The following is a 26,056-nucleotide window of genomic DNA, read 5'->3' as shown; positions in this document are numbered from 1 at the left end:
TCTATTCTGTCTCCTTCCCTCAGTTCTGAGCTGCTGCTTTCTGCTGAAGACACAAAAAACTGTGTGTGAGCTTTTCTCTCTGTCTTCGCCTTCTCCCCCCTCCCTTCCAAGATGGCTGATGGAAACAAGTCCCTATCTGCAAGTTTGTAGCAACTCTGTAATGCTGGGAGGGATAATCACAGTAAGTTCATCAGCAACTTGATCTCAGATTATCACTCCCGCATTACAAAGAAGCTACAAATTTGCAGATAAAGCCTGCCAGGGACTTTTTTACATCAGCCGTCTTAGAAGGGAGTAGGGAGAGATGCAGAGAAAAGCTCACACACAGTTTTTTGTGTCTTCAGAAGAAAGCAGCAACTCAAAACTGGGGGAAGGAGACTGAATAGATAATAACAAGTACGGAAGGAATTGTCAGTCTCACCATAGGCAACAACATATGAAAAGTTTTGAGCAGAATAACCCTTTAATGACAACTAATCCTACACATCCTTTTTCACTTACTGTTTAACTGTAGACTCAACAGGACTGGTATCCTAATCTAATGACTTTTAATTGTAAATATGATTATGAATTTTCTAAATTGTTAGAAATTAGCTCCATAATTTGATCATTTGTAATAGTATATTTAAAAAATATCAGGATTTCTTATGTTAGCTCAAATTCTCAATCCCCCTCGAAGATCTAGTTTTGTTGGTTTGTAAAGAGGTGTCTAGGCAGTAATTACTCCATAGCTTTGGGGAAGGGTAAACTGAGACTCATGGGCCCCAATCCAAAATCAGGAGAAATAATAAAACATTTCAGAGTAGATTTGAGTGTACTTTGTATCAGTAGCATGCAGACATTTGCTTTGCTGTTGTCTTAGGCGGAGTGGCGTGAAGAAGTGCGGCTTCATTTTGAGAAAATAAAATCAGAAGGGACCTGTTTACAGCGTCTAGAAGAGGAATTGATATCACGACGCCGCGACGAGCTCCGGTAAGACTTGAAATGATTGCTTAGGTTATTTTCACACCTCAATTTTATGGTGTCCAGCAGGGGTATATTTTGGAGAATAGAGCTATGACTCCATTTATGGGTCCATTTGCTGTATGCACCAAATTTCCCAATGCAGACACACAGGCTACGACCTATGGGCTGTTCTGGCACTAACGCAGTAAAGGACTGTAATACAACATATCCTAAAGTTCCAGTAGGCAGAAGTCCTCCTATAAGCAATCTTTGGAGCCAATCACTTGACAATAGGGTCTGTTTCTTATGTGTTGGCTCATAAATATCATAGGACATATGTTAATAATATGAAGAAGATGGATTTTTATTTGGGTGGACAGTGGCAAATTTCTGTTTTTTTACAGACATGCCCTGGATATTCGAGAACATTATGAGCGCAAGTTACAGAGAGCGAACACCTTGTATGTGGAACTGAATTCCCTCATGCTGCAGCTGGAGTTGAAGGAAAGGGAGTTACTAAGGTGAGCAATGGACATTGTGAGAATAGTAAGGGGCTTTATCACTTTTGGCATTCTCTGGAGGTTACATTTTTACAATCAGTGCTCAATCAGGTTTACAGTCCGACCCACAGCAGACTTGTCAATTCTTTCAGCGGAGAGAGCCACAGAGAGCAGAGGCGCCCTATACCTAACATTGAGACATTGAGGCAGGCGTAATTAGAAATGCTTTTTACAAAACTAACAACATTAAGTTATTTTAATCCATTTTGTACCTCCTATTCCCTATGGGAGAAATAACTGGTCTTTATTTTAGGCATCAGTTTTTATGTGTTTTCTATCCATTTTTATTCAATTTCAGATATTTTACTATTTTTGTAAGCAGTAGCAATACCTTTGAAAAGTTTTTGTCTTTTTTCTTTTTTTTTACTTGCATGAAATACTTATAAGGTTCTTGTCAATTTTCAGGAGAGAACAGAATCTTGAGAAGAAATATCCTGCCATTCTGCGTCAACAGCCTCGGCCTTCAAGCACTGTAGAAAAACTTATTAAAAAAAGAAATGTGCCACAGAAACTCTCTCCACATGGAAAGAGGTAACTCATCACATGGATACACATCGACAGACATATGGTTGTGCACATATTGATATATTGTCTTTATGTTCTGAAAATGGTTTATTCATTACAGACCAGACATCTTGAAGTCTGAAGCCCTCTTACCTAAAGGGGACTCTGTCTTGTCTCCATCAACTCCAACCGGCTGCCAGAAATTGCCTCCTTCTCCAGGACGGGGGCGCAGAGGAAAGCCACGTTACCGAAAAGCAAAAGACATGGTCAACTTGAGGGCTGCCGTGACTCCTGAGCCAACTCCTCAGAGCCAACCACCACCACGTGACCCACACCCTTTATCTTCTTCCAGTCCAGACCTGCTATGTACCCCTCTGGAGGCAGAGGCTCGTAGAGAGAGCCAGAGTGCAGAATGCTCTCCAGTTCGTTCATTACCTGGACCGCCAAGCCCTGAATCCCCATCGGGGAGGGCAACTGGGAGTAGATCAGCTAGAGGGGGACAACACTTGACGCCAGCAGCAATGCTATACAGAGCAGCTGTCACTAGAAGTCAGGTAAAAGACTTGAGATACTATATTTAAAAAAAAAATTAATTAGCAACAGCTTCTGAATCTATACAAAGAATAAACATTTTGAAAGTCAACTTTATATGGTGTACAAAGCAAAGACATAGATCCATGGCAGAAGTCAAACTGGACCCCCCTGTAATGGTGTTCAGGTTTTGCTTTTAAGGACCTAAAGGAGTTTTCCTCCTCACCCCATCCATTTTTTTTGTCTTGATATAAATGGAACACCATAACAGATGGGCAACAATGAAATGGACCTTATCAAACAGGCACACTTCACCTATAGCACATCATTTTTCTAGTACTCCATTCAGGGTCAATGTACTTTGCTGGCACCAGCATGTCTTTTGTCTGGTAGCTGTCTGGGCATGAAAAGTCTAAATAACATATACAGAAACAAGGACAGGTAGAACATAAAGGAATACGTGTTTGCTACTTGCAGCCAGAAATCTCAAAGTCAACTCATATTTCAGGGGTCAAATACTTGCCAAAATCAATAACCATAGCAGGTAGCAATACAGCTAAGATACATTAGGATCACAAACAAGTAGCATAGCCAGACAAATCCAGGTAAAAGACAGATAATGCATTTATAATTCTGGTGTCTTCCTATGTGGTCCCCCGGGGCCAAGTGTAACTGCTACCTCTGCACTTCCTATAGCTGCTACATCACTAAAGGAGACTCTTTCACTATAGTAATGGTTCCTTCCAACAATGTCACAATGTCAATATTTTATTAGTATTTTCCTAATATTTTTAATATGGTAGGGTTTTATATGAGAATTATTTGTCTTTTTGTCCCACAGAAACGAGGAGTATCATCGGAGGAAGAAGAGGGGGAGGTGGATAGTGAACTGGAGCTGGAGAGAAGACAGAGGTAAGCTTGTAAAAGGTGACACCATGTTTAGATGGTGACATGCATTAGGGAACCAGGGTCCCCCATTCTAGCGATTTGTAGGTCCAAGCATTAGAACCTCCTGTCATATAACATTTATCTCCTTCCCTATGAATAGGTGATAAAAGGTTTAGGCTGGAATAAAATTTTAATTATTAATTCCTGCAAAAAATGGCAGTTCTGATACGGTATATTAGGCATTGTGGATACCCAGTTCCCTGATATAATCTTCAAAGTGTCTCCATAGTGGAGCGTTACCTTATAAAAATAGGCAAGATTTTTTTCTTATGTTTTAAATTTTATATTGTACCTGACAATAATATTAAAGAATCTTTTAAATCATGAAAATAATGTTATATATTTAGCATGATCCTAAATGATGCTAGCAGAATGAGGTGACCATGGTGCTTAGGCAGTCCATGATTGTATGTTGTTTTCCTGTGCAGGTGGCAGGCAGAGATGTCTCAACATCAGTCTCCCAGCTCAGAAAACTTGTCGGATGGTGAGGAAGGAAACACCACGGATCTCTCCCATAGTGTCACTCCCGATGTGCTCAGCACCAATACAGATGAGCGCCCTGATGAGCGCTCTGAAGATCTTGTTTCTCAAAGCTCGGAACCTCCTCTGGACCTTTTGACCCAGTCTGATGGGCTCTCAGAGAAAGAGGCTGTTGTCCAGAAGGTGAAATCTCAGCTCAGCAATGAACAAACTGCAGGAGAGGTAACATATGAATCTGCTTTTATGTACACATTTCCATTTTACTGTCTATAATATAAATTAATCCTAAAATCTTGTAGCTTTCATTATGACCCCTAAGCATAATAATATGCTGACACTTCCTGTTGTGCAAAAAATACATTTCCTCCTTATCATCACAGACAGCAGTACAGTAAGGTGAGACTATTATACAGGCTTAGTGGTGGGGCATGGCCACATGCTTCTCCTTGTTGGCCATCTTATGTACAGAATAGCCACAGAGCAGGGCAGCACAGCATGGAGGGGAGTCCGACTTCAGCTCTATGGGGTACACAGGGAGCTTCTGTCAGTGATTGCAGTGACTAATATTGAATAATTTTACTATAAAGTTGCCAACCCCTGTAAGATGCTCTCCCTAATAGCTGAGGTTCAGAGCTCAACCTCTTCTTCCCTGCACAGGTCACAGAGCATGCCTAGAAACCTCTCTGATTCATGTCAATGCTTCAGACTGTAATGCCCATGTCTATTTAGCTGCTGTGAGGTATATCTGGTAACGTAAATTTCCACCTTAAGGCTGGGTTCACACTATGTATATTTCAGTCAGTATTGTGGTCCCCATATTGCAACCAAAACCAGGAGTGGATTAAAAACACAGAAAGGCTCTGTTCACACAATGGTGAAATTGAGTGGATGGCCGCCATATAACAGTAAATAACTGCCATTATTTCAATACAACAGCCGTTGTTTTAAAATAACAGCAAATATTTGCCATTAGATGGCGGCCATCCACTCAATTTCAACATTGTGTGGACAGAGCCTTTCTGTGTTTTTAATCCACTCCTGGTTTTGGTTGCAATATGAGGACCACAATACTGACTGAAATATACGTAGTGTGAACCCAGCCTCATGAGGGTACACATATTAAAGCCATTGAGGATTTGATGCTGTGTACAGATCTGCAGCAGCAAGTTTGCATTAGATATAGTACATGTCTGTACCACATACTGTATGTGGATCTGCTGCAGATTTTCTGCAACATATTTTTAGCAAATCATGTGTGAGCATACCCTTATATTGTTTTGCTAAAATATATATTTTTTAATATTATTTTACAGCAATTAGATTGTCCAAACATTTGGGACTCTGTATCACAGTTTTAGACGGGTATCTCTAAGTTCCTGTTTAGTTTATTGGTACACATGACATCAATATAATATCATGCTGTGCTATGATCCTTCTAAAAAAAAAAAAACCTCTCTTTTTTATAGTGCCTGAATGCAAACAAAGAGAATGTTTTTCTAACACAATAGAGAGTGCTTGATACAATGGTTACAACGAGTTTGTATTATGTTTTTGGCTTTTATTGCACAAATAACCAATAAGACAGTCGGGGTCGACTTCTCTTTGTGAACAACCATTTATCACCGCATATCACATCACAATGGATATGAGGTCATGTGACTTTTTTTATTTAATTGACAACGGGAAGTGTATCTAAAAAATGACTTTTTTCTCTTTTGTCTACAGAATGTTGGTCTGTACGATGACTCCGACTGTGACAGCACCGAACTAGACCAATCGCTGGCTGCAGCGACTTCATGATGCCAGAGTAAAGATACCTCCTGACTGTATATAGAGGAAATATTTATATAAATATAATCTATAAATATAATACATAATATGTGAATAGACTGAGCCACACCCCCAGACCTACACTTCCCGACCTCTCACCCCCCCCCCCAATGACAACACACACAATCTCCGCTCACTTAGCAGGGGATCAAGGTTTGGACGCACTGGAAATACAGTATAAAAGCCTGCAGACCAAAGCAGAGAGAGAGACTATTATGTTCTAATCCCGTCTGTCTTGTACTGGCAGGCAAGAGGTTAAAGTGCACAGAATGAAGTAATTGCCTCCTTTCTGCAAACACCTGCAGGGGGTGGTGTGGTATAATCTCACAAATTACCTCCAGTCCTCCTTGAATCACATGTGGGGTCTTTAGAATGTCACTGTGCGAGCTGAGGCGGTTCAATCACTGTGTAACTGGCTTTAAAGCACCGTTAGCCCTAAAATACGTGGCGTCCGAAATGAGTTGTTATCTTGTAACATTCACAAACTGGTTAGACTTTGTTTTTTGAGATTCAGAACCATGTGTCTCCATTGGAGCTGTGAGGATCAATGTCCGCTGTGGTCCTCAGGAATATAACCTGGTACCTTCCTTTTTGATAAATTATCCATACATTTTTATTGTGGTCCATAAACATCAAGCAACATAATACCTACATTTATAACTAATAGAAAAACATTCCCATGTGTTGTATACATATCACCCAGGCTTAGTCACAATAATGGACCCCAGCGGAGCAGCAGAAGGCTACTAAGGTCTGTGGCTATGTTCACACACTGTATTCTGAGCCATTTTAAATGCTGAAAATACAGATCAACAAAGTGAATGTGCATCTAGCCTTTTGCTTATGGATTTATTATTGACCTCTACCTGGTATTTCCTGCGTTGGGACAAGGATCCCCAGCTGGGCACTGCTTCTATGCCAACGTCATCCTCCTTCACATTAATTTGTGAATGTTATTTGATAATGGTTAAAGGGGTTATCCGGAATTAGAAATAGCACAGCTACTTTCTTTCAAAAACAGTGCCACCCCTGTCCTCAGGTTGTGTGTGGTAGTACAATTCAGCTCAATTCATTTCAATGCAACTGAGCTGCAAAACCCACACCCAAACTAAGGACAGGAGAGGTACTGTTTCAGTAAGAAAGTGGCCATGTTTTTTTGTTTTTTTTTTAATAGCCTAAATAACCCCTTTAACAGAAGGTAACTTGTATTTTAGGATTAGCAGTCCTTTAAATTCTCAACGTATAGATTGAATACTGTATATTAATCACCAAGACTTATCACTGCATGGTATAGTCTTCAGAATTTCAGGGTCTTGAGATTGACAATATCCTACAATTTTTTGTTGTCTACAGTCAGAATGCACTGTAGTTTAATGGAGCTCAGGTTTAAAATATAATTATTGGAGCTTAGTTACTAAAGATAAAGTCACTATGCTTGCTGCAATTCAGGTTTTAAACTGCTGACATTGTAATTTTGAGGAGACACATAGTACCTTTCATATATCTGTCTGTGCTTCCAGAACATGGAAAATGCTTCTTTTCTCCAGTGCAAAAAGTCAGAGACTTTTCTCAGCTCCAGAACTACTAAGGCTACGTTCACACAGAGCAAAAGGGGCAGATTACGCGAGGAAATATTTCCACCTGAAATCAACTGACGCTGAATTCCGAGCAGAATGTAATCCCTGCGTATTCCGCTAGGAAAGTGTTCAGCTCGTAATCAGCTCTTGACAAATTCAGCGCAGAATACTCGAGGAATCCGCATGCATTCAGTGCTGAAATTCAGCGAGTATTTGGCGAGTAAACTAGACTATACCAGAACATATACTAGAATCCTTCTCCTCCCTTTTATCCCCATTTCCGCGATGATTCAGCGCGTAATTTCCGCTTGTATTCCGCGCTGAAACAGAAAATCAGAGCCCCATTGATTTGTATAGGCTTCCGCTAGCGGAAGAATGAACATGTTCATTCTTCTGGCGGAAAGCGGATTAGTTCAGTGCGGAAATTCCACCGTGTGAACTGCAGAGCAGAATTTCCATTCAACACAATGGAAATTAGCTCTGCACCTATATCAACGGCTGAAATTTCAGCGCTGATTCAGCGCAGAAATTCAGCTGCTTTTGCTCTGTGTGAACGAGCCCTAAGAGCTGTAACATCTCCTTACTCCCATCCCTTAGCTGCTTGGGACACAGCTTCCAGCTGACTGTTAATCAAGCAGGGTCAGGGATAGGAGGGGGGAAGCATTCCAGCTTGCAGCAGATCAGAAGCTTAGCAAAGCCTCTTTGACTCTTTGCACCAGAGAATACATGACATACATACAATACATTATTGAGGCACAGACAGATATATGAAAGGTACCATGTGTCTCCTTGACCTAACAGCTATCTAACAGTGGCAGCAGTTTGGAACCTGAACTGCAGCTGACAGATTAATTTTAAAATATTCCTATCTCAGACACTCACTTTAACAGGATGGGTTTCACTGGGGTATATTCTAGGGGTCTTTCATGTAATAAGCTAGTTTTGAACAGTACACATTTTACCTTTAGTAACTAAGCTTTTATGGTATGAGCTGTTTCACAGAAGGCTTCTATGCATTAGCATATGATATCTCTGTTACATATCACCCTTCTATTGAGGGTAGCAATTCCAATAAGATTTAATAGGAAACTGGTGATAGGGAGTCACTACTGCTTTAGAAGGCTTAGAATGTGAATACATGTGGATCAGCTATGAAAAGGTGTCTTGTAACATTAACATGGGTTTATCTAATCCTCTTCACTGAATAAGCTGCCACAATAGTGATGGCACGAATACATTGCATAATATGTTCCTTTACTCCAGTGAATGTTACCATTACTTTAAAGGTTGCTATCTCCTGCATAGAGTGGGTGCATGCCTATTGTGTGCTTACCCCTTATTCTTCACAATCTAATGTAACTGAATTTGTAAATTTACTGAGCTTTAGTCTTCCTAATAGATTTATTGGTTACGAACAGTTGCACAAAAGGGCTTTCTACCAGTCTGTGCAGGTTTCCTTTGAAAAATGATGATTCTTTGTTAAAGGGGCTATCTAGGGAGCAGAAAAGGTCTTAACTGTGCTCACTTCTGCCCTCTACATATCTTGGAAGTATACCTTCCACGATGAGAGAGGGCGGTTGCCAGTTGCGACATCCTGCAGATATTGCAGGCTTGGATTCATTCGCACACGATGATCATGACTGGTACCCACCTTCTTTCCTCTTGCAAGGTGTACTTCTGAAATGTGAAGATGATGGAAGCGAGATCCCGGGAGCAGAAGAGGCAAGAACATTTCTGCTGTCTGGACAACCACCGTAATTTTCCAGGCAAAAATGATTGTTGGCTATTCTGACAAAAAGGTTATCAATTGTGTGGGGTGCTGACACCTGCACCTCCAGGATTAGCGGGGCAGCTTGGGCCAGAACTCTGTGATGGATGGGGCTGAAAGCAGGTGGCTCCATTCACTGCGTAGTGGCCAATTCTGGTTACTGCAGCTCAGCTCTTTTTACCAAGCCTGTAAACAAAGCCAACTGCTTCCATCCCTGTTCAGCACATAGATCTGTCCACAGCAGCCCCACTGAACAGCTGAACGACACCCCACCATCCTCAGTGATCTATTCTTCAATCACTTTTGCCCAGAAAATCCCTATCATCAATGTCTCCATAACTTGTGGGGGCTGGAGGGGCAGGTATTGCTAGTTGCCAGGAGTGTCAGCAACAAGTCACTCTTCCTTGACCAGTATAGCTAGATACAGGTTACTATAATTGCTCCAAGTAAGGAAATCATTGCTACATCACTGCATTATGGTATGGTAATACTAAATGGTTAGAAAACCAAATCACATAAACAGCACTAAGAACAATAATCTAATCTCTCTACTATACTTTTTTAGAGTTTATGTTGGTAAATTTACTTATGAAAAGGGCTTCTTTCAGATGTATACTCAGAGAAAAATCCTACTAATGCCAGGCAGCCTCCAATGCCCAGGCACTGGATCACTATCGGCAATGTCTCCACTAGTTAGGCCATCTAGTGGCTTCTAACACTGGTTTTGTGATACTCACTTAGGTTTGCTTGAACAGTATTTTTCTTAGAGCTCAAAGAACCAAAGTTTTGCTCATTTATCACTAAAAAGAAATTCCATTGCTCAGGTTTTGGCCTTATCAGGGGAATTCTTACACCATGAAGTTATGCCAAGGAACTCCCTAAGACTGGTCATCAGACCTGTCCTAGTTAGAAATAGTTTTCTTGTGGCACAAGATTATATGTTCAAATGTTGGGACCATAAAAGAAAGGTGAGCCTAATAGCCCCAATTCTATATTTATGCATGTATACCGAAACAGCTCTCTAACCCAAAGTGGCTCCTTACTATATCTTACTATAGATTTATAGGCAGAAAGAGCTTCCTACACAGATCACTGCCTTAGATTTATTTTGTGCTGATATAGGTAAATTTGTGATTGTTCCAAGCATGTCTTTTATATAAGCAGAATCGGACCTTATGTCCTATTGGTCCTTTACGATGTCCTTCAAGTCACTCTCTACAATAGACATCCTGTAACAAATTCTCATTGGTGCTATGCTCTGTAAACCAGCCTTGCATTAAACCTCTCATCCAGATTCATATTTTCTCTAGCCAAGATAAAACAGACCTTTCAAGGACTGGACCAAAATTCCTTTTAGTGACCTATATGGTTCCTGATCATAAAGTAATTCTATTGAATATTGTGGCACTGTAAGGAGTGAAGGTATACACTGTTTACCAGGTGCTTCATACATAATTACATAGATACAAAATTCAATGTACATGGCCAGGTATTGATCATCAGTGGTTTGCAGAATTAGGGCCGGATTCACGTATGCCGTTTTTTGAGCCACAGACATACATACAAATAGGAATTTCCTTTCTACTTGTGAATTTACTCCTAACTTTGGCCCCCAAACCTATTCAGATTCTGGTTCTACCTAAAAAAAGCTTCTTCTGCATATAATTTGCAAGAGTTATTTGGAAATGAAGAACGCTTTGTGAGGCTTTTATGCAGGAACATGGTTACAGAGCAAATTTCTGCAAAGGGTGCTAAGGGAAGCAGAAACATTCAAGGTGCTATGCCTCAGATATATATATGTAGGCAATGAGCAAGTCCTTGATCCCACAGGAGTTGCTACTACATGGTACTGTAATATAGCGTTCAATTGAGTGGCCTCCACAATACTATTGATGTACAATCACTGACCTTATACCATTTGGTTATATGTATTATAGACTCTAAAATGAAGATTGTTGATTAATTCTTACTAGTCCTCCCATTGAACAAGAAACTCCATTACGTTTATTACTTTCTATGCAGTTGTTAGATTTCAGGGTGCCGGTGCTTGCTGGTACAATGCTCAATGATGCTGCTGTTGTTTGTAATGCACTCTGTCAAAGGTTCTTAATGCAGAATAATGGTTTCCCCCATTACAACTGAAACCATCCAGGCAGAAGTTACCCGGGAAGATAGCAGAATATGTATTTCTGTGGTCAAAAAAATGCTGGAGAAATTAATAGTGAAATATTAGGTCACTGGGGGTGTCCAGGATGGCCATTGGAGGGCCAGAATAGAAGTCTCATGTGAATATCTGTACTTTCAGCTCTATAGTTGTATGAATTTGACATATCCAGTACTGTTAAGTTACATGCCTTCAGTTTTTAGCATGGAGCATACAGAATCCAATAGAAGAATAATTGTAGCAGGATCTATTGGATTTGTGTCATATAGAGGCTCCATAGGGTGGCACACAGCACAAATGTACAGGTCTAATTCTATCACAAAGGAGGCTAAGGCTTGTAAGGCACTTACTATATCTTAAAGGTCCTCGAACCAATATCAGAGACTGCACAGTGTAGATATAGGGAGTGCTTCCATACTTAAACTCCATGATAATAAATACAAACAGGACATTACACTAAATGAATAGAACAGCCCCTAATTCCTTGATGGGGTAAAAAGTACAATATAAGGTTGATGTGATTGTTCCATACTCCATAGGCCTTGCATCCACATTTTATAGGAATCTTTCAGCTGCAATTCACATTCCAAACTGCTAACTGTTGGATCAGGGAGACACATTGTACCCTTCATATATCTGTCTGTGATTCCTGAACATAGAAAAATGCTTTTATTATATAGTAAGAAGAGTCAGAGAGGCCTTCCTGAGTTCCTGAAGTGCAGCAAGATGTAACACCTCCATACTCCCCCTCCATACCTGACCCGGCTTGGGACTCCAGGTGTCAATCAAGCAGGGAGGAAGTAGAGAGGAGATATTCCAGCTTGCTGCTCATCAGAAGCTTGGAAAAGCCTCATTGACTCCTTGTACCAGAGAATTAAAGCATTTCTCTACATCCTGGAAGCACAGCTGGATATATAAAAGGTACCATGTATCTTCTTGTTTTAACAGCTATATAACAGTGTCAGCAGTTTAGGACATGAATTGTAGCTGACAGATTCCCTGTAAAGCATAGGGTTTTTAAAGTTGTTAACAATCAGTCTAATAAATCATAGTAAAAGTCCAGCATTGTACCAGCAGGATGGAAGGTCATTTAGATTAAGGCTATGTTCAAATGCTGTCAAAATTACGGCCATTATTTGCCGTTAAATGATGGCCATCCAACAAAAACATAGCCCCATACACACTAGACTGACAGATGAATCCGCCACGAGAAGGGGGTACAGCCAACAATAGTCTAATGTGAATGGGGGCCTTGAGGTTTAGTAGATCTATTTTTTTTTTAACCGAATATGAGGATGTTTTCCTAACCATAACCAAACACAGAAGCGAAACATTCTCAATTTAAAAAATCTTAATTTTAATAAAACCGGTGAAAATGTATTGTAGGAGCCTGTTATAGGCATTCATAGTTACTGGGACTCTTTGTACATCATATGATTCTGTGAGGATTCCACTGACAATGGCAGCACAGATCAGCAACTTAAAACAATCTCTATGGGCGATTTCCATATAGCGTCTATTGCTGGATGAGATCTAACAACTTGTATGGTATATAAAATCATATCATGTTGACCCACTGTAAGAGTCTTAGCTGGATCGTATATTCATGTATTACTTCTATAGAGCCTTAGGTGGAAATAAAGCAGTGCTAGACTTGAATCGTACAATGCAGTAACACACATCCAGCTGGAGTGCTCTAATGGAAAAGACATTCTTAAAGGGGTTGTCCAGCCAAAATTTTTTTTTTTTTTTAAATCAACTGGTGTCAGAAAGTTATACAGATTTGTAACTTACTTCTTTTAAAAAATCTCAAGTCTTCCCATACTTATTAGCTACTATATGTCCTGCAGGAAATTATTATTTTCAGTCTGACACACTGCTCTCTGCTGACATATTTGGCCGAGACAGGAACTGTCCAGAGCAGTAGAGGTTTTCTATGGGGATTCATAGAAAACCGAGACAGAGTTCCTGTCTCAGCCAGAGATGTCAGCAGAGAGCACTGTGTCAAACTGAAAATAAAACAATTCCTGCATGACATAAAGCAGCTGATAAGTATGGGAAGACTTGAGATTTTTTAATAGAAGTAAATTACAAACTTTCTGACACCAGTTGATTTGAAAGAAAAAGATTTTTGCTGGACAGCCCCTTAAAGGAATTTGGGTGAATTTCTTGAAATTTAGACTACATGGGTTGCCAGTTTACGTGATGCTTAGCATATCAGAGTGTACATGCTGCAATAGGGCACATAAAATGCTATATCAGCTTAATGGTGGCTGTAAATTGTTGGGAGAAAAAAAATATTATTCTTGGATTTACTATTGTTTAATAATGTTAAATATTTTTTTTAAAAAAATACTTATTTAAATGTTTTTATTTAATTTTATTTATTCATTTAATAACTATTTTTTACTGTATTTCAACCTTAAATGGGTTTCTTGCTGCTGGATGCCCAATGATTAGTTGTGTGTAAATCCTGCAGCACCCCCGCAGGAGACGTGAAGCATTACGTGGTTCTAACAAAATCAATGGGCTTTTCCTTGTAATGCATGGACACACAGGGTCCTTCACAGGGACCTTGCTTTTTATAGCTGCACTCTACCCCAAATACATTGGGGTTCTGAACGAGGGACTCTCCCAGAATGTCCTAATTAGGTATTTGACCCACAATATATTATCACAAGTGCTAAACAGTTTGTAAGAAAACACATTAACTTGCAGGCTATAGTGTAAATAAGAGCTAACTATAGAGAAAGCCATATGTAGCCCCCTTTAAAGTGACATATTGACATTCCAGCGTGGTACCCTTCAAAAATGCTGTTTGCATGGAATTTTATCGTCGAAAGAAAATGTATTTAGAACAAAGTAGAACAAACCTTTCACCTAGAATGTGGTTATCACTAGACGCTAATGTGTTACAGAATGTATTTATTATGCAGACCAAAGAGGAGATATATATAAGAGAAGACAAAGCGTAGTATGATATAAGATTTACAGCATGTAATAGCAAATGCTTATAAAACGTTTAAGGATCTTATGTGCTATGTGTATGGGTGGAGTATAGATTGACAGGGCATGAATCCTGGTCTGCAGGTGCATGAAGTCACTTGAATATCTATATTATTAAATGGAGGTTTATAGAAGACATTATATAGAGATATTCCTCTCTATTACACAAAATGTTTATTCTTTCACTATCAAAGGTCAGATTGTATCAGATTGTGATATGTTATATACCATTACACTCAAACAGTGGTCTCCAGCTGTTGCAAGACTACAGCTCTTAGCGTGTCAGGTTGGAGACCATAACACTAAAGTGACTTAAGACCCGACACAATGGAAACAGCCATTTTATGGGCAAGACTAATATTATGTCTAAACTAATTATTTGCAATTCCAGTAAGGCCACCATATGGGCGTATTGCATCCACCTTTACCTGTCCATACATTGGACGCAACAACTGGACCTTCATAGTTAAACCACTGGGGTTCTGGTATAATAATGGACATACACAGTTAAAAGGATGTTCTGGTCAGAAAAAAAAAGTACAGGCTTAGGTGTAAAATAGTGTACTAGATCATACTCACCTCCCCTGTTTCAGTGCCTGTGTTTACTTCCCTTGATGATACGCTCTCCTCGCTCTGTTGATAATGTTTACTGTGGCTATAGTGGGTTTGTGGTGTCATCAGGCGAGCACATCATTGACGTAAGTAAACAATGGGAACCGGAGCACTGGTTATAGACTGGGGAAGGTGAGTATACTATAGTTTGTTATTTTACATGCACAGAAGCCTGCCCTTTTTTCTTTAATAAATTAAAATACCAGTGTAAAGTATTCAACACCTGTCTGAAGTGGACCAGAGACAAGTACAGATAGATGTTGCATAGTGGCTTTGTAGGCCACAGGCCACCAATGTTGGTTGCCACAGTTGCCACCAGTTGTCTTCTGGCTCTAGCCTAAGTCACGTATATTCCAGTTCCTAATGTACTCATGAGCTATAACTGCAAAAATACTGATGACGCCCACAGTTTGGTTGTCTCCATTGTTTGAAGGGGACAGGGCCATGTTTTCAATATGGTGCAGTGTTTTCTAACAGACTGTAACCCACAGCAGCCAACCAGATGATTGCCATCATTACAATAGCTTAGATCTCTTTGGTTACTACTATTCACTGGCTTAAAAAACAACCGGACCACACTATGCTGAGAACTGGTTAATGAACATCACCACCACTACTGCAAGATCTACAACTTCAGAGCAGGAGAGAGAGATGACCATCCTACACTTGAATCCTTTCTGCTGACTGCACCCCTTCTTGTACTATTCTGACATGTTTTGCTTCTTCAAGTTAAGAGATGACATACCATTTTAGGAGATTTTTACACACGCCCCATGAGGTTGAAACCTTTGACATGTTACACCCACAGTGCTACTCCATACCAGATTGGTATATCTTAGTGTGTATGTATTATGATAATAATGGCAGGACCCTGATGCTGCCAGCAACTGTCCCTGCACATTACCTATTAAAAATCAAGCATTTTGTATTTAAAATAATTATGGCTCCTGTGTTTTTTTTTCTGTTGGAATAAATCACTTTACTCATTGTCTATGATCTCCATTGGGTACAAGAGTGAACTATTCTAGGTGGTCTCCTCCTGCTCACAAATGAGTTGGAAAATACTTTAGTATTTCTGAATCGTATATGTTTTTTTTGCTCTAGAATAAGCAATAATCTGGTAGGGTTATGCGCACAATATTGTACTGCGAGGATTCGTTTTTGTGGGGCCTGAATGTCACATAACTGCATACCCGTAAAAAAAAAAAAACACCAAGCCAAAAAATGCCCTGTGGGTATTGCGTTTCATTTCTCTCTATTAACTCTCTATATCCATGTAACATTTGGTAATAGCATTTTAACCCCTAAAAAACTCATGCACCAATTTTGACATTTTTAGTGGTACTTTTTCAAAACATCTAGTTTAAAGAAGTCCGGTGAAAATTTTCATTAAAGTATTGTATTGCAGCAAAAAGTTATACAAATCACCAATATACACTTATTACAGGAAATGCACATAAAGTGCTTTTTTTCCCTGCACTTACTACTGCATCAAGGCTTCACTTCCTGGATAAAATGGTGATGTCACGACCCACCTCCCAGAGCTGTTCGGGCTGTGGCTGCTGGAGAGGATGATGGCAGAGGGATGCTCAGTGTCCCTCCAGTGCCCTGTGTCCCTCAGTGTCCCCCTGCCATCATCCTCTCCAGCAACCACAGCCCGCACAGCTCTGGGAGTCGGGTCGTGACATCACCATTATATCCAGGAAGTGAAGCCTTGATGCAGTAGTAAGTGCAGGGAAAAAGCACTTTATAAGTATTTCCCGTAATAAGTGTATATTGGTGATTTGTGTACCTTTTGGGGGGCAATACAATACTTTAATAAAAATTTGCGCTGGACTTTTTAGGTTAGGTTTCATGGCTATTTTTAGGTTAGGTTTCATGGCTATTTTAAAAGGGTAGAATTATGCTATCCTAGAATTGCAGCCTTGCATGTTGACATATAGATGGGAGCTAGCTCTAGGTATTGAACATTAGAGAATAAAAAATATCACAGAGGACACATGGTTTTATTTTCTAAAAAAGAAGTTAGCAGGGATTCAATAGGGAGATGCACTGTGTTTCAAGAGGGTATAGCTTTGCTTTAAAGCCCTGTAACTATATATATACACTCACCGGCCACTTTATTAGGTACACCATGCTAGTAACGGGTTGGACCCCCTTTTGCCTTCAGAACTGCCTCAGTTCTTCGTGGCATAGACTCAACAAGGTGCTGGAAGCATTCCTCAGAGATTTTGGTCCATATTGACATGATGGCATCACACAGTTGCCGCAGATTTGTCGGCTGCACATCCATGATGCGAATCTCCCGTTCCACCACATCCCAAAGATGCTCTATTGGATTGAGATCTGGTGACTGTGGAGGCCATTTGAGTACAGTGAGCTCATTGTCATGTTCAAGCAGAAATCGAGACTCATCAGACCAGGCAACGTTTTTCCAATCTTCTACTGTCCAATTTCGATGAGCTTGTGCAAATTGTAGCCTCAGTTTCCTGTTCTTAGCTGAAAGGAGTGGCACCCGGTGTGGTCTTCTGCTGCTGTAGCCCATCTGCCTCAAAGTTCGACGAACTGTGCGTTCAGAGATGCTCTTCTGCCTACCTTGGTTGTAACGGTTGGCTATTTGAGTCACTGTTGCCTTTCTTTCAGCTCGAACCAGTCTGCCCATTCTCCTCTAACCTCTGGCATCAACAAGGCATTTCCGCCCACAGAACTGCCGCTCACTGGATGTTTTTTCTTTTTCGGACCATTTTCCGTAAACCCTAGAGATGGTTGTGCGTGAAAATCCCAGTAGATCAGCAGTTTCTGAAATACTCAGACCAGCCCTTCTGGCACCAACAACCGTGCCACGTTCAAAGGCACTCAAATCACCTTTCTTCCCATACTGATGCTCGGTTTGAACTGCAGGAGATTGTCTTGACCATGTCTACATGCCTAAATGCACTAAGTTGCCGCCATGTGATTGGCTGATTAGAAATTAAGTGGTAACGTGCAGCAGTTGGACAGGTGTACCTAATAAAGTGGCCGGTGAGTGTGTATATATATAAATATATATATATATATATATATATATGTGTATATAAAATAATAATAATAATGATAAGGTAAATTTCTCAGTGTGAATGGGCCCTTAGGGTGAAAACACGAGCCGTGAGCCAAGTAATTTACAAACTCATGGGACAATTAGTGTCACCATTTTTGTCACATATGACCAACAGCTCATGTGTTTTCACATTCACATTTTTCCCCCCTAATGTAGATGTAAAAATGTACAATGCTCATATGAAACCAGTGTATTACTGAACACCCAGTCCAGCATGCTTATGTGGAATCTCCCATAAAAACAAGTGAAAAGAAAAGGATCCGGCGTCTTAAAATCCACCAGGTCCAAACCATCTTTGCAAAACATCCGCATTTAGTGGATAGTCTAGTAACCACTCTATCAATTACATGGTCAACCAATTTATAATATGTATTACACTAAGAGCCAAAACAAATCACTCCCCACCACCACTGTTGGACTGAGGTTGCATGCGTCCAACCTTCATCTATACAGAACAGGTTCTTGTGTACTTTACCAGTCTTTGGCAGAAAGACTTATGGGAGGGTCTTATATTTTATCTGTGAAAGAAAACCAAAAAGAGTTTTCTTCTACTGGACATTTAATACATTACTATCGGAGCCCAGCAAATGAGCCTCTGGTGAGCTAGTCTGAACCCGACTAATTAAGTACAAGGTAGCAGGAAAATTCTGACAATGAGTATTTTAAAATATACACTCACCGGCCACTTTATTAGGTACACCATGCTAGTAACGGGTTGGACCCCCTTTTGCCTTCAGAACTGCCTCAATTCTTCGTGGCATAGATACAACAAGGTGCTGGAAGCATTCCTTAGAGATTTTGGTCCATATTGACATGATGGCATCACACAGTTGCCGCAGATTTGTCGGCTGCACATCCATGATGCGAATCTCCCGTTCCACCACATCCCAAAGATGCTCTACTGGATTGAGATCTGGTGACTGTGGAGGCCATTTGAGTACAGTCAACTCATTGTCATGTTCAAGAAACCAGTCTGAGATGATTCTAGCTTTATGACATGGCGCATTATCCTGCTGAAAGTAGCCATCAGATGTTGGGTACATTGTGGTCATAAAGGGATGGACATGGTCAGCAACAATACTCAGGTAGGCTTTGGCGTTGCAACGATGCTCAATTGGTACCAAGGGGCCCAAAGAGTGCCAAGAAAATATTCCCGACACCATGACACCACCACCACCAGCCTGAACCGTTGATACAAGGCAGGGTGGATCCATGCTTTCATGTTGTTGACGCCAAATTCTGACCCTACCATCCGAATGTCGCAGCAGAAATCGAGACTCATCAGACCAGGCAACGTTTTTGCAATCTTCTACTGTCCAATTTCGATGAGCTTGTGCAAATTGTAGCCAGTTTCCTGTTCTTAGCTGAAAGGAGTGGCACCCGGTGTGGTCTTCTGCTGCTGTAGCCCATCTGCCTCAAAGTTGGACGTACTGTGCGTTCAGAGATGCTCTTCTGCCTACCTTGGTTGTAACGGTCGGCTATTTGAGTCACTGTTGCCTTTCTATCAGCTCGAACCAGTCTGCCCATTCTCCTCTGACCTCAACAAGGCCTTTCCACCCACAGAACTGCCGCTCACTGGATGTATTTTCTTTTTCGGACCATTCTCTGTAAACCCTAGAGATGGTTGTGCGTGAAAATCCCAGTAGATCAGCAGTTTCTGAAATACTCAGACAAGCCCTTCTGGCACCAACAACCATGCCACATTCAAAGGCACTCAAATCACCTTTCTTCCCCATACTGATGCTCGGTTTGAACTGCAGGAGATTGTCTTGACCATGTCTACATGCCTAAATGCACTGAGTTGCCGCCATGTGATTGGCTGATTAGAAATTAAGTGGTAACGTGCAGTTGGACAGGTGTACCTAATAAAGTGGCCAGTGGGTGTATAATTTGCTTCTCTATTACAGTTTGTACCCCCAAAGCCATTATAACATAAAAAAAATGTTCAGAACACAGCAGTTGTGTGAGCCGCATGAGATCATCCCTATTACCGGGAAGTGAAGAGGTGGTATTCCTGGAAGGAGCCGACTGTATCATGTGTCTTAACTCATATGTGCTTGCTTTCTCACATAGGTATAAATTATAAGCATTAGCTTATGCAAAAAAAGCGGGAAACAATATTTAACAATGCAATAACCTATGTATTGTTGGATTGGAAAGGAAAAGTTATTTGGAAGTTTAAAAATGATTGTAAATCATATATATAGTAGCACAGCAACAAAATCATGTAATGTTTGCTTAAGGATTAGTGACTGGAGACGAGCAAATTTACAGTAATACTGAAGCAAAGCGCCTCATAATCTCTGCAATCCACTCATCAGCCAGCTGCTGTATAACTCGCTGCCATTCCATACTGCTCCTCCCAGAACTGGATCCAGGTTTTTCCAGCACCCAGGGAGTATCGGCAAAGAGCAGCAGTGTGCTATATGGCAGCCGGCTGATGAGTGGATTGCAGAGTTTACTGTAAATTCTCTTATGGCTAGTAGATTCCAGGATAAGTGATCACGCTCTACTGACAAGTTTGGGTTATTTGGCTTTCAAGTAAAACTTATGAAAACGTAAAACGTTCTCACTACAGTGATGTGATATGATGAATGTAGGGCATTTAAGTAGAAGCATGCAATAGTGATTTCCTCATCTCAGCAAAAGCCAACAATAGGGGTGGGTATACCCCAACAAAAAAAAGGCAATATCTTATTAACTTATGTGTCCTTGAGCATCAATTACAGCTTGACAATGACGCCTTGTGCTGTTCACAAGACGCCTAATTGTCTGCTGAAGCATGGCATCCCACTTTTCCTGAAGGACAGTCCTCAGGTAATTGAGGTTCTGGGGTACAGGGTTACGAGTAGAGATGAGCGAACCTGGAGCATGCTCGAGTCGATCCGAACCCAAACTTTCGCATTTCATTAGCGTTGGCTGCTGAAGTTGGATAAAGCCCTAAGGCTATGTGGAAAACATGGATATAGTCATTGGCTGTATCCATGTTTTCCAGACAACCTTAGAGCTTTATCCAAGTTCTGCAGCCCCCGCTTATCAAATACCAAATGTTCGGTCATCTCTAGTTACGAGTCTCTACACAGCAACTCAGCTGATCCCATAGATTTTTCTACAGGATTTAGGTCTAGAGTGCAGGCTACTGCATTTGAAGTACTACAGTCTACAGCAGCCATTCCCTAATGATGCAACCTCAATGAGGTGGAGCATAGTTACCTATGAATATGAAATTAGGCCTGTGTTGTTCATGCAGAGGCACAATGATTGGATTAATGATATTATTAAACTAGTATGGGCTTGTCAATGTATCATTCACAAAGCGTAAGGCAATTTAGTATTGACTAGACACCTGCCCACATTAACACCACCACACAAGGTCCTCCTTAGAGAACAGCAGGTTGTGCTACATTGAACAGTTGAACTAAAGAAGATAGAAAGCACCGGGGGTGCACATAGCATAAAACTGCAAACTGGAAATCACAGTATTGAATGACTCAAAAGCAGCTCAGCTCGGGCGGTTGTGCTTTGAGTGCGACACTAAACGCTTCTTCAATCAATGCCTCTTGCCGCCTGTCCACGGAGCTGGAGAATCCAGGTATAAAATCAGAAGAAAATCCAGGACTTTCAGGTGCTAAAAAGCAACCACAGTTCCTCACCCTAGAGCTAATGGAAGTTGTAGGGATGGCAGTAAAAGCTTGTTTTGGTTCACAGAACATGTTTCGAGGCAGGGCCTCCTCATCAAATCACTTCAACAATGGCATCTAAAATTACAGTACAGTGGTACCTTGGTTTAAGAGCGTTTTGGTTTAAGAACGGTTTTTCAAAATTGTGACTTGGTTTAAGAGCATTGGTTTGGTTTAAGTGCTCCCTGTGCTGGGCGGGAGTGGAGGAGGGGCATGGTCTTCATAGCAGGGTCTACAGCCCTGTACTCTGACCCAGGAAGTCTCCCTCACCTTGCAAATCCTGGCAGATCCACTTCAGGCTGGGGCTTGCATCAGTGGACAGGACTGGAGGTAATCTCTTCATAGCTGTAACCACTTTCTTCCCAGCCAGAGTGCTGCATGTATGTGCCCACATCTGTCCTGCTCATTCCTTCATGCTCCCTGCAGTCTCCCTCAGCCCTTGTGTTTCCCATCCTGTCCATTCCTGCTATAATGTGCCTGCACTTACAATCAGCTATACACACTGCTGTTATAATGTACTTACACTCAGCAATTATGGGGATCTGCAGGTCCATCCTGTATCTACAAACAGCTGATGTTTTTCAGGTTTATGCCCTTACTATACTACACATGCTGATTGCTATACTGTACAATAACTAACATTTAGCAGTCTCTAAATCTTTGTCGCATTTATTTTACATGTTGTTCAGAATTTAAAAAAAAATATTTTTGGGGTGTAGAACCAATTGTCTGCATATCCGTGATTTCTTATGGAAAGTTTTGCTTTGGTTTAATAGCGCATTTGGATTACAATCACGGTCCCAGAAAAAGATTATGCTCATAATCCAAGGCACCACTGAATTTATAAATACTGTGATTTTAGACACCATTGTTACATTGATCTGACAAAGAGGTCCTGCCTCGATACACATTCTGTAAACTAAAAGATTTTACTACCATCCTTACAACTTCCATCAGCTCTAGGGTGAGGAACAGCGATTGCTGTTTAGCACCTGAAAGTCCCGGATTTCCTGCATGTCTGCACCTCCAACACACTTGTTTCTTCTACATTGAACAGTTGGGACACATGCATTCAGAAGCTTACAGGTGGCAGTGCTACTACAGTGTGCTTTGCCTGAACCACACAAGCCAGATCTTGCTACATTACCATTAGAGCCCAAAAAGAAAAAATTATGAATGCAAGACCAATGTAAATATACGTATTTATTTTTTATTAGAATATCCCAAAAAAATATTTCAATTAAAAATACATAATACGGGGGCTGGAGCATATACAAATCCCCATGGAAGCGGTGGATTGAATAGGTTCTTATACATAAAGTGCTATATAACAGAGTAAACAACAGTTGAATGGAGAACCTATATATACATACATATATACTGGGCACTGGGTTGGTACTACATACAATAGATAAATAACTCTCACAGTGAATACAGAGCAAAAAGAGAAGAAAGAAGCATCATCCACAAATAGTAAATATTACCCATACATGTCCTTAGTATACGAGTCCACCTCACCATACACCCGACGCGCGTTTCGCGTGTTGCTTTATCGAGGGTGATGTCCCAAGTAGTAAGCTCAGACCTTATAAACCCCATGCAACCAATCAAACACATGCCCATCACGTGTATCATATAGAGCAATCAGCCATGCCGAGAAACCGGAAGTGACATCACTCGTCACATGACCATGCTCCGTCACATGATGGGCATATGGCCACGTATCATGATTATTCCTTCACATATATTCATGGTACCCCTACCTAAAATCTCCCTTCATAGATCTTGCCAATATCCAGACCTTCTCATTTTCAAACAATACATATACCTCGGTTGCTGTATCTATGGACCGCATCGTAAGACCGGAAATGACGCGCGTCACGTGACCGCATCACATGACCGCGTCATTCCCGGAAGACCAGACGCCAGAGCTGCCACTCACTTGAGTGGCAGCTCCGGCGTCGGGTCTTCCGGGAATGACGCGGTCATGTGATGCGGTCACGTGACGCGCGTCATTTCCGGTCTTACGATGCGGTGGCTCACTTGAGTGGCAGCTCCAGCGTCGGGTCTTCCGGGAATGACGCGGTCATGTGATGCGGTCACGTGACGCGCGTCATTTCCGGTCTTACGATGCGGTCCATAGATACAGCAACCGAGGTATATGTATTGTTTGAAAATGAGAAGGTCTGGATATTGGCAAGATCTATGAAGGGAGATTTTAGGTAGGGGTACCATGAATATATGTGAAGGAATAATCATGATACGTGGCCATATGCCCATCATGTGACGGAGCATGGTCATGTGACGAGTGATGTAACTTCCGGTTTCTCGGCATGGCTGATTGCTCTATATGATACACGTGATGGGCATGTGTTTGATTGGTTGCATGGGGTTTATAAGGTCTGAGCTTACTACTTGGGACATCACCCTCGATAAAGCAACACGCGAAACGCGCGTCGGGTGTATGGTGAGGTGGACTCGTATACTAAGGACATGTATGGGTAATATTTACTATTTGTGGATGATGCTTCTTTCTTCTCTTTTTGCTCTGTATTCACTGTGAGTTATTTATCTATTGTATGTAGTACCAACCCAGTATATATGTATGTATATATAGGTTCTCCATTCAACTGTTGTTTACTCTGTTATATAGCACTTTATGTATAAGAACCTATTCAATCCACCGCTTCCATGGAGATTTGTATATGCTCCAGCCCCCGTATTATGTATTTTTAATTGAAATATTTTTTTGGGATATTCTAATAAAAAATAAATACGTATATTTACATTGGTCTTGCATTCATAATTTTTTCTTTTTGGGTTTTATGTTGGACAGTTTTGGGTGCGTATAGACCACACTATTTAGGCCTTATGTAGGATTATTACCATTAGAGACGGACAATTTTACAATCAGCTGGCTGCCTTTGAAGTCTGTGCAGCTCAAGGTGCCAGGAAAAGCTGCATGCAGCCCTGGGAAACTAAGGTTTTCCAGGACTGGATCCAGCTTTTCCAGGCTGATGAGACTGACAAGCCAATAAGGGTTAAAAGGGAACCAATCAGCACGCTTGTGCCAATATGGTTCCCTACTGCACAGTATAGCTCTGCTGTGCAGCTCCCACAAAGCTTCCAGCCACGTTTGTGGTGGTAGCTTTACAACAGGGGAAAAAGTAGTTTTACTCCACAGCACAATGACGGCAGAGGAGCAGCAACTAGTCATGGCTCTCTGCCTGTCAGCACGCAGTGCAGGGATGACTGACAGGCAGAGAGACCGGTTAAGCAACAGACATTAAGATATCGTTAGCTACAGTGTCTAATTAGAGATTAGCAAATTTACAGTAATAAAGCAAATCACTTAGTTATCCCAGCAATCCGCTTAGCCTGCTGCCTCCCCGGCTGCTGGGAAAAGCTGGATACAGTCATGGTAAACTGGAAGTTAAGAGGCAGCAGGCTGATGAGCTGATTGCCGAAAATAACGAAGCGGTTTTCTTTATTACAGCGGCATTGACAGGGCAAAATAATGAAAAGATTTGCACAGGTGTTTTTCTTTAACGAAAACAAGTGGGTGAAAACTCAAACAAAAAAAACCTGTCCAAAAGACCATCAAATACTGTGTGAACATAACCTCACTGGGTTGGCCAATCCACAAGTAAGGTCATTAATAATCAGGCATAGTGCCTCAGGAGGATTAATAAACTTAAATCTGATGCATCTAAAGACTGTTTGGACTGGCAGATGGGAAGGCCTCTGCTGCAGAAGAGAGCTCTTAAAGTTAAAGGGGTTGTCCGGCGATAAAAAAATTATTCACAGAATAACACACATTACAAAGCAGTGACGTCTTCAGCAGTGACGTCTTCTTCGGGCGGCCAGCGGATCTTCCCCGAGTGCTGGCCGCCCTCTGCAGCGTCATCCGAAGCTCAGCCGCGATTGGCTGAGCATAACTGTGCTCAGCCAATCGCGGCTGATGACGCGGCCACGTCATCAGCCGCGATTGGCTGAGCACAGTTATGCTCAGCCAATCGCAGCTGAGCTTCGGATGACACTGCAGAGGGCGGCCAGCACTCGGGAAGATCCGCTGGCCGCCCGAAGAAGACGTCACTGCTGAGGATCGGAGACCGTGGTCGGCACGTGACAGGTATGTATAGCGCACCACACTTCCGGGTACACGGGTGGGGGGGGGGGGGGGTGGGACACGGGGAAGGGGGCCATTCACAGACATAACATACATTACAAAGTTGTATAACTTTGTAATGTGTGTTATTCTGTGAATAATTTTTTATCGCCGGGCAACCCCTTTAATGTACCATCAGATACATCTGCTTCAAGTGTAGCATATCAATAGAACTGCGCCCTGGTC

At 41.3% G+C, this 26,056-nt stretch overlaps 1 protein-coding gene across 1 annotated transcript in view; it reads left to right on the top strand.

Moving 5' to 3' along the window:
• Window positions 1-5,872, top strand: part of MAP3K12 (mitogen-activated protein kinase kinase kinase 12) — a 40,479-nt gene extending 34,607 nt beyond the window's left edge. Inside the window, exons 8-14 of the mRNA XM_069972192.1 lie at window positions 863-972; window positions 1,350-1,466; window positions 1,911-2,036; window positions 2,131-2,563; window positions 3,382-3,452; window positions 3,917-4,190; window positions 5,694-5,872. Of these exons, the coding sequence (XP_069828293.1) occupies window positions 863-972; window positions 1,350-1,466; window positions 1,911-2,036; window positions 2,131-2,563; window positions 3,382-3,452; window positions 3,917-4,190; window positions 5,694-5,768 (1,206 nt within the window). The 3' untranslated portion in view covers window positions 5,769-5,872. The remainder of the gene's footprint in view (window positions 1-862; window positions 973-1,349; window positions 1,467-1,910; window positions 2,037-2,130; window positions 2,564-3,381; window positions 3,453-3,916; window positions 4,191-5,693) is intronic.
• The last annotated feature ends 20,184 nt before the right edge of the window (window positions 5,873-26,056 follow it).

The sequence above is a fragment of the Dendropsophus ebraccatus genome, chromosome 5 (genome assembly GCF_027789765.1).
Source record: "Dendropsophus ebraccatus isolate aDenEbr1 chromosome 5, aDenEbr1.pat, whole genome shotgun sequence".
NCBI lineage: Eukaryota > Metazoa > Chordata > Amphibia > Anura > Hylidae > Dendropsophus > Dendropsophus ebraccatus.
Note: the sequence above shows the minus strand (reverse complement) of the source record. Positions and strands in the feature narration are given on the sequence as shown.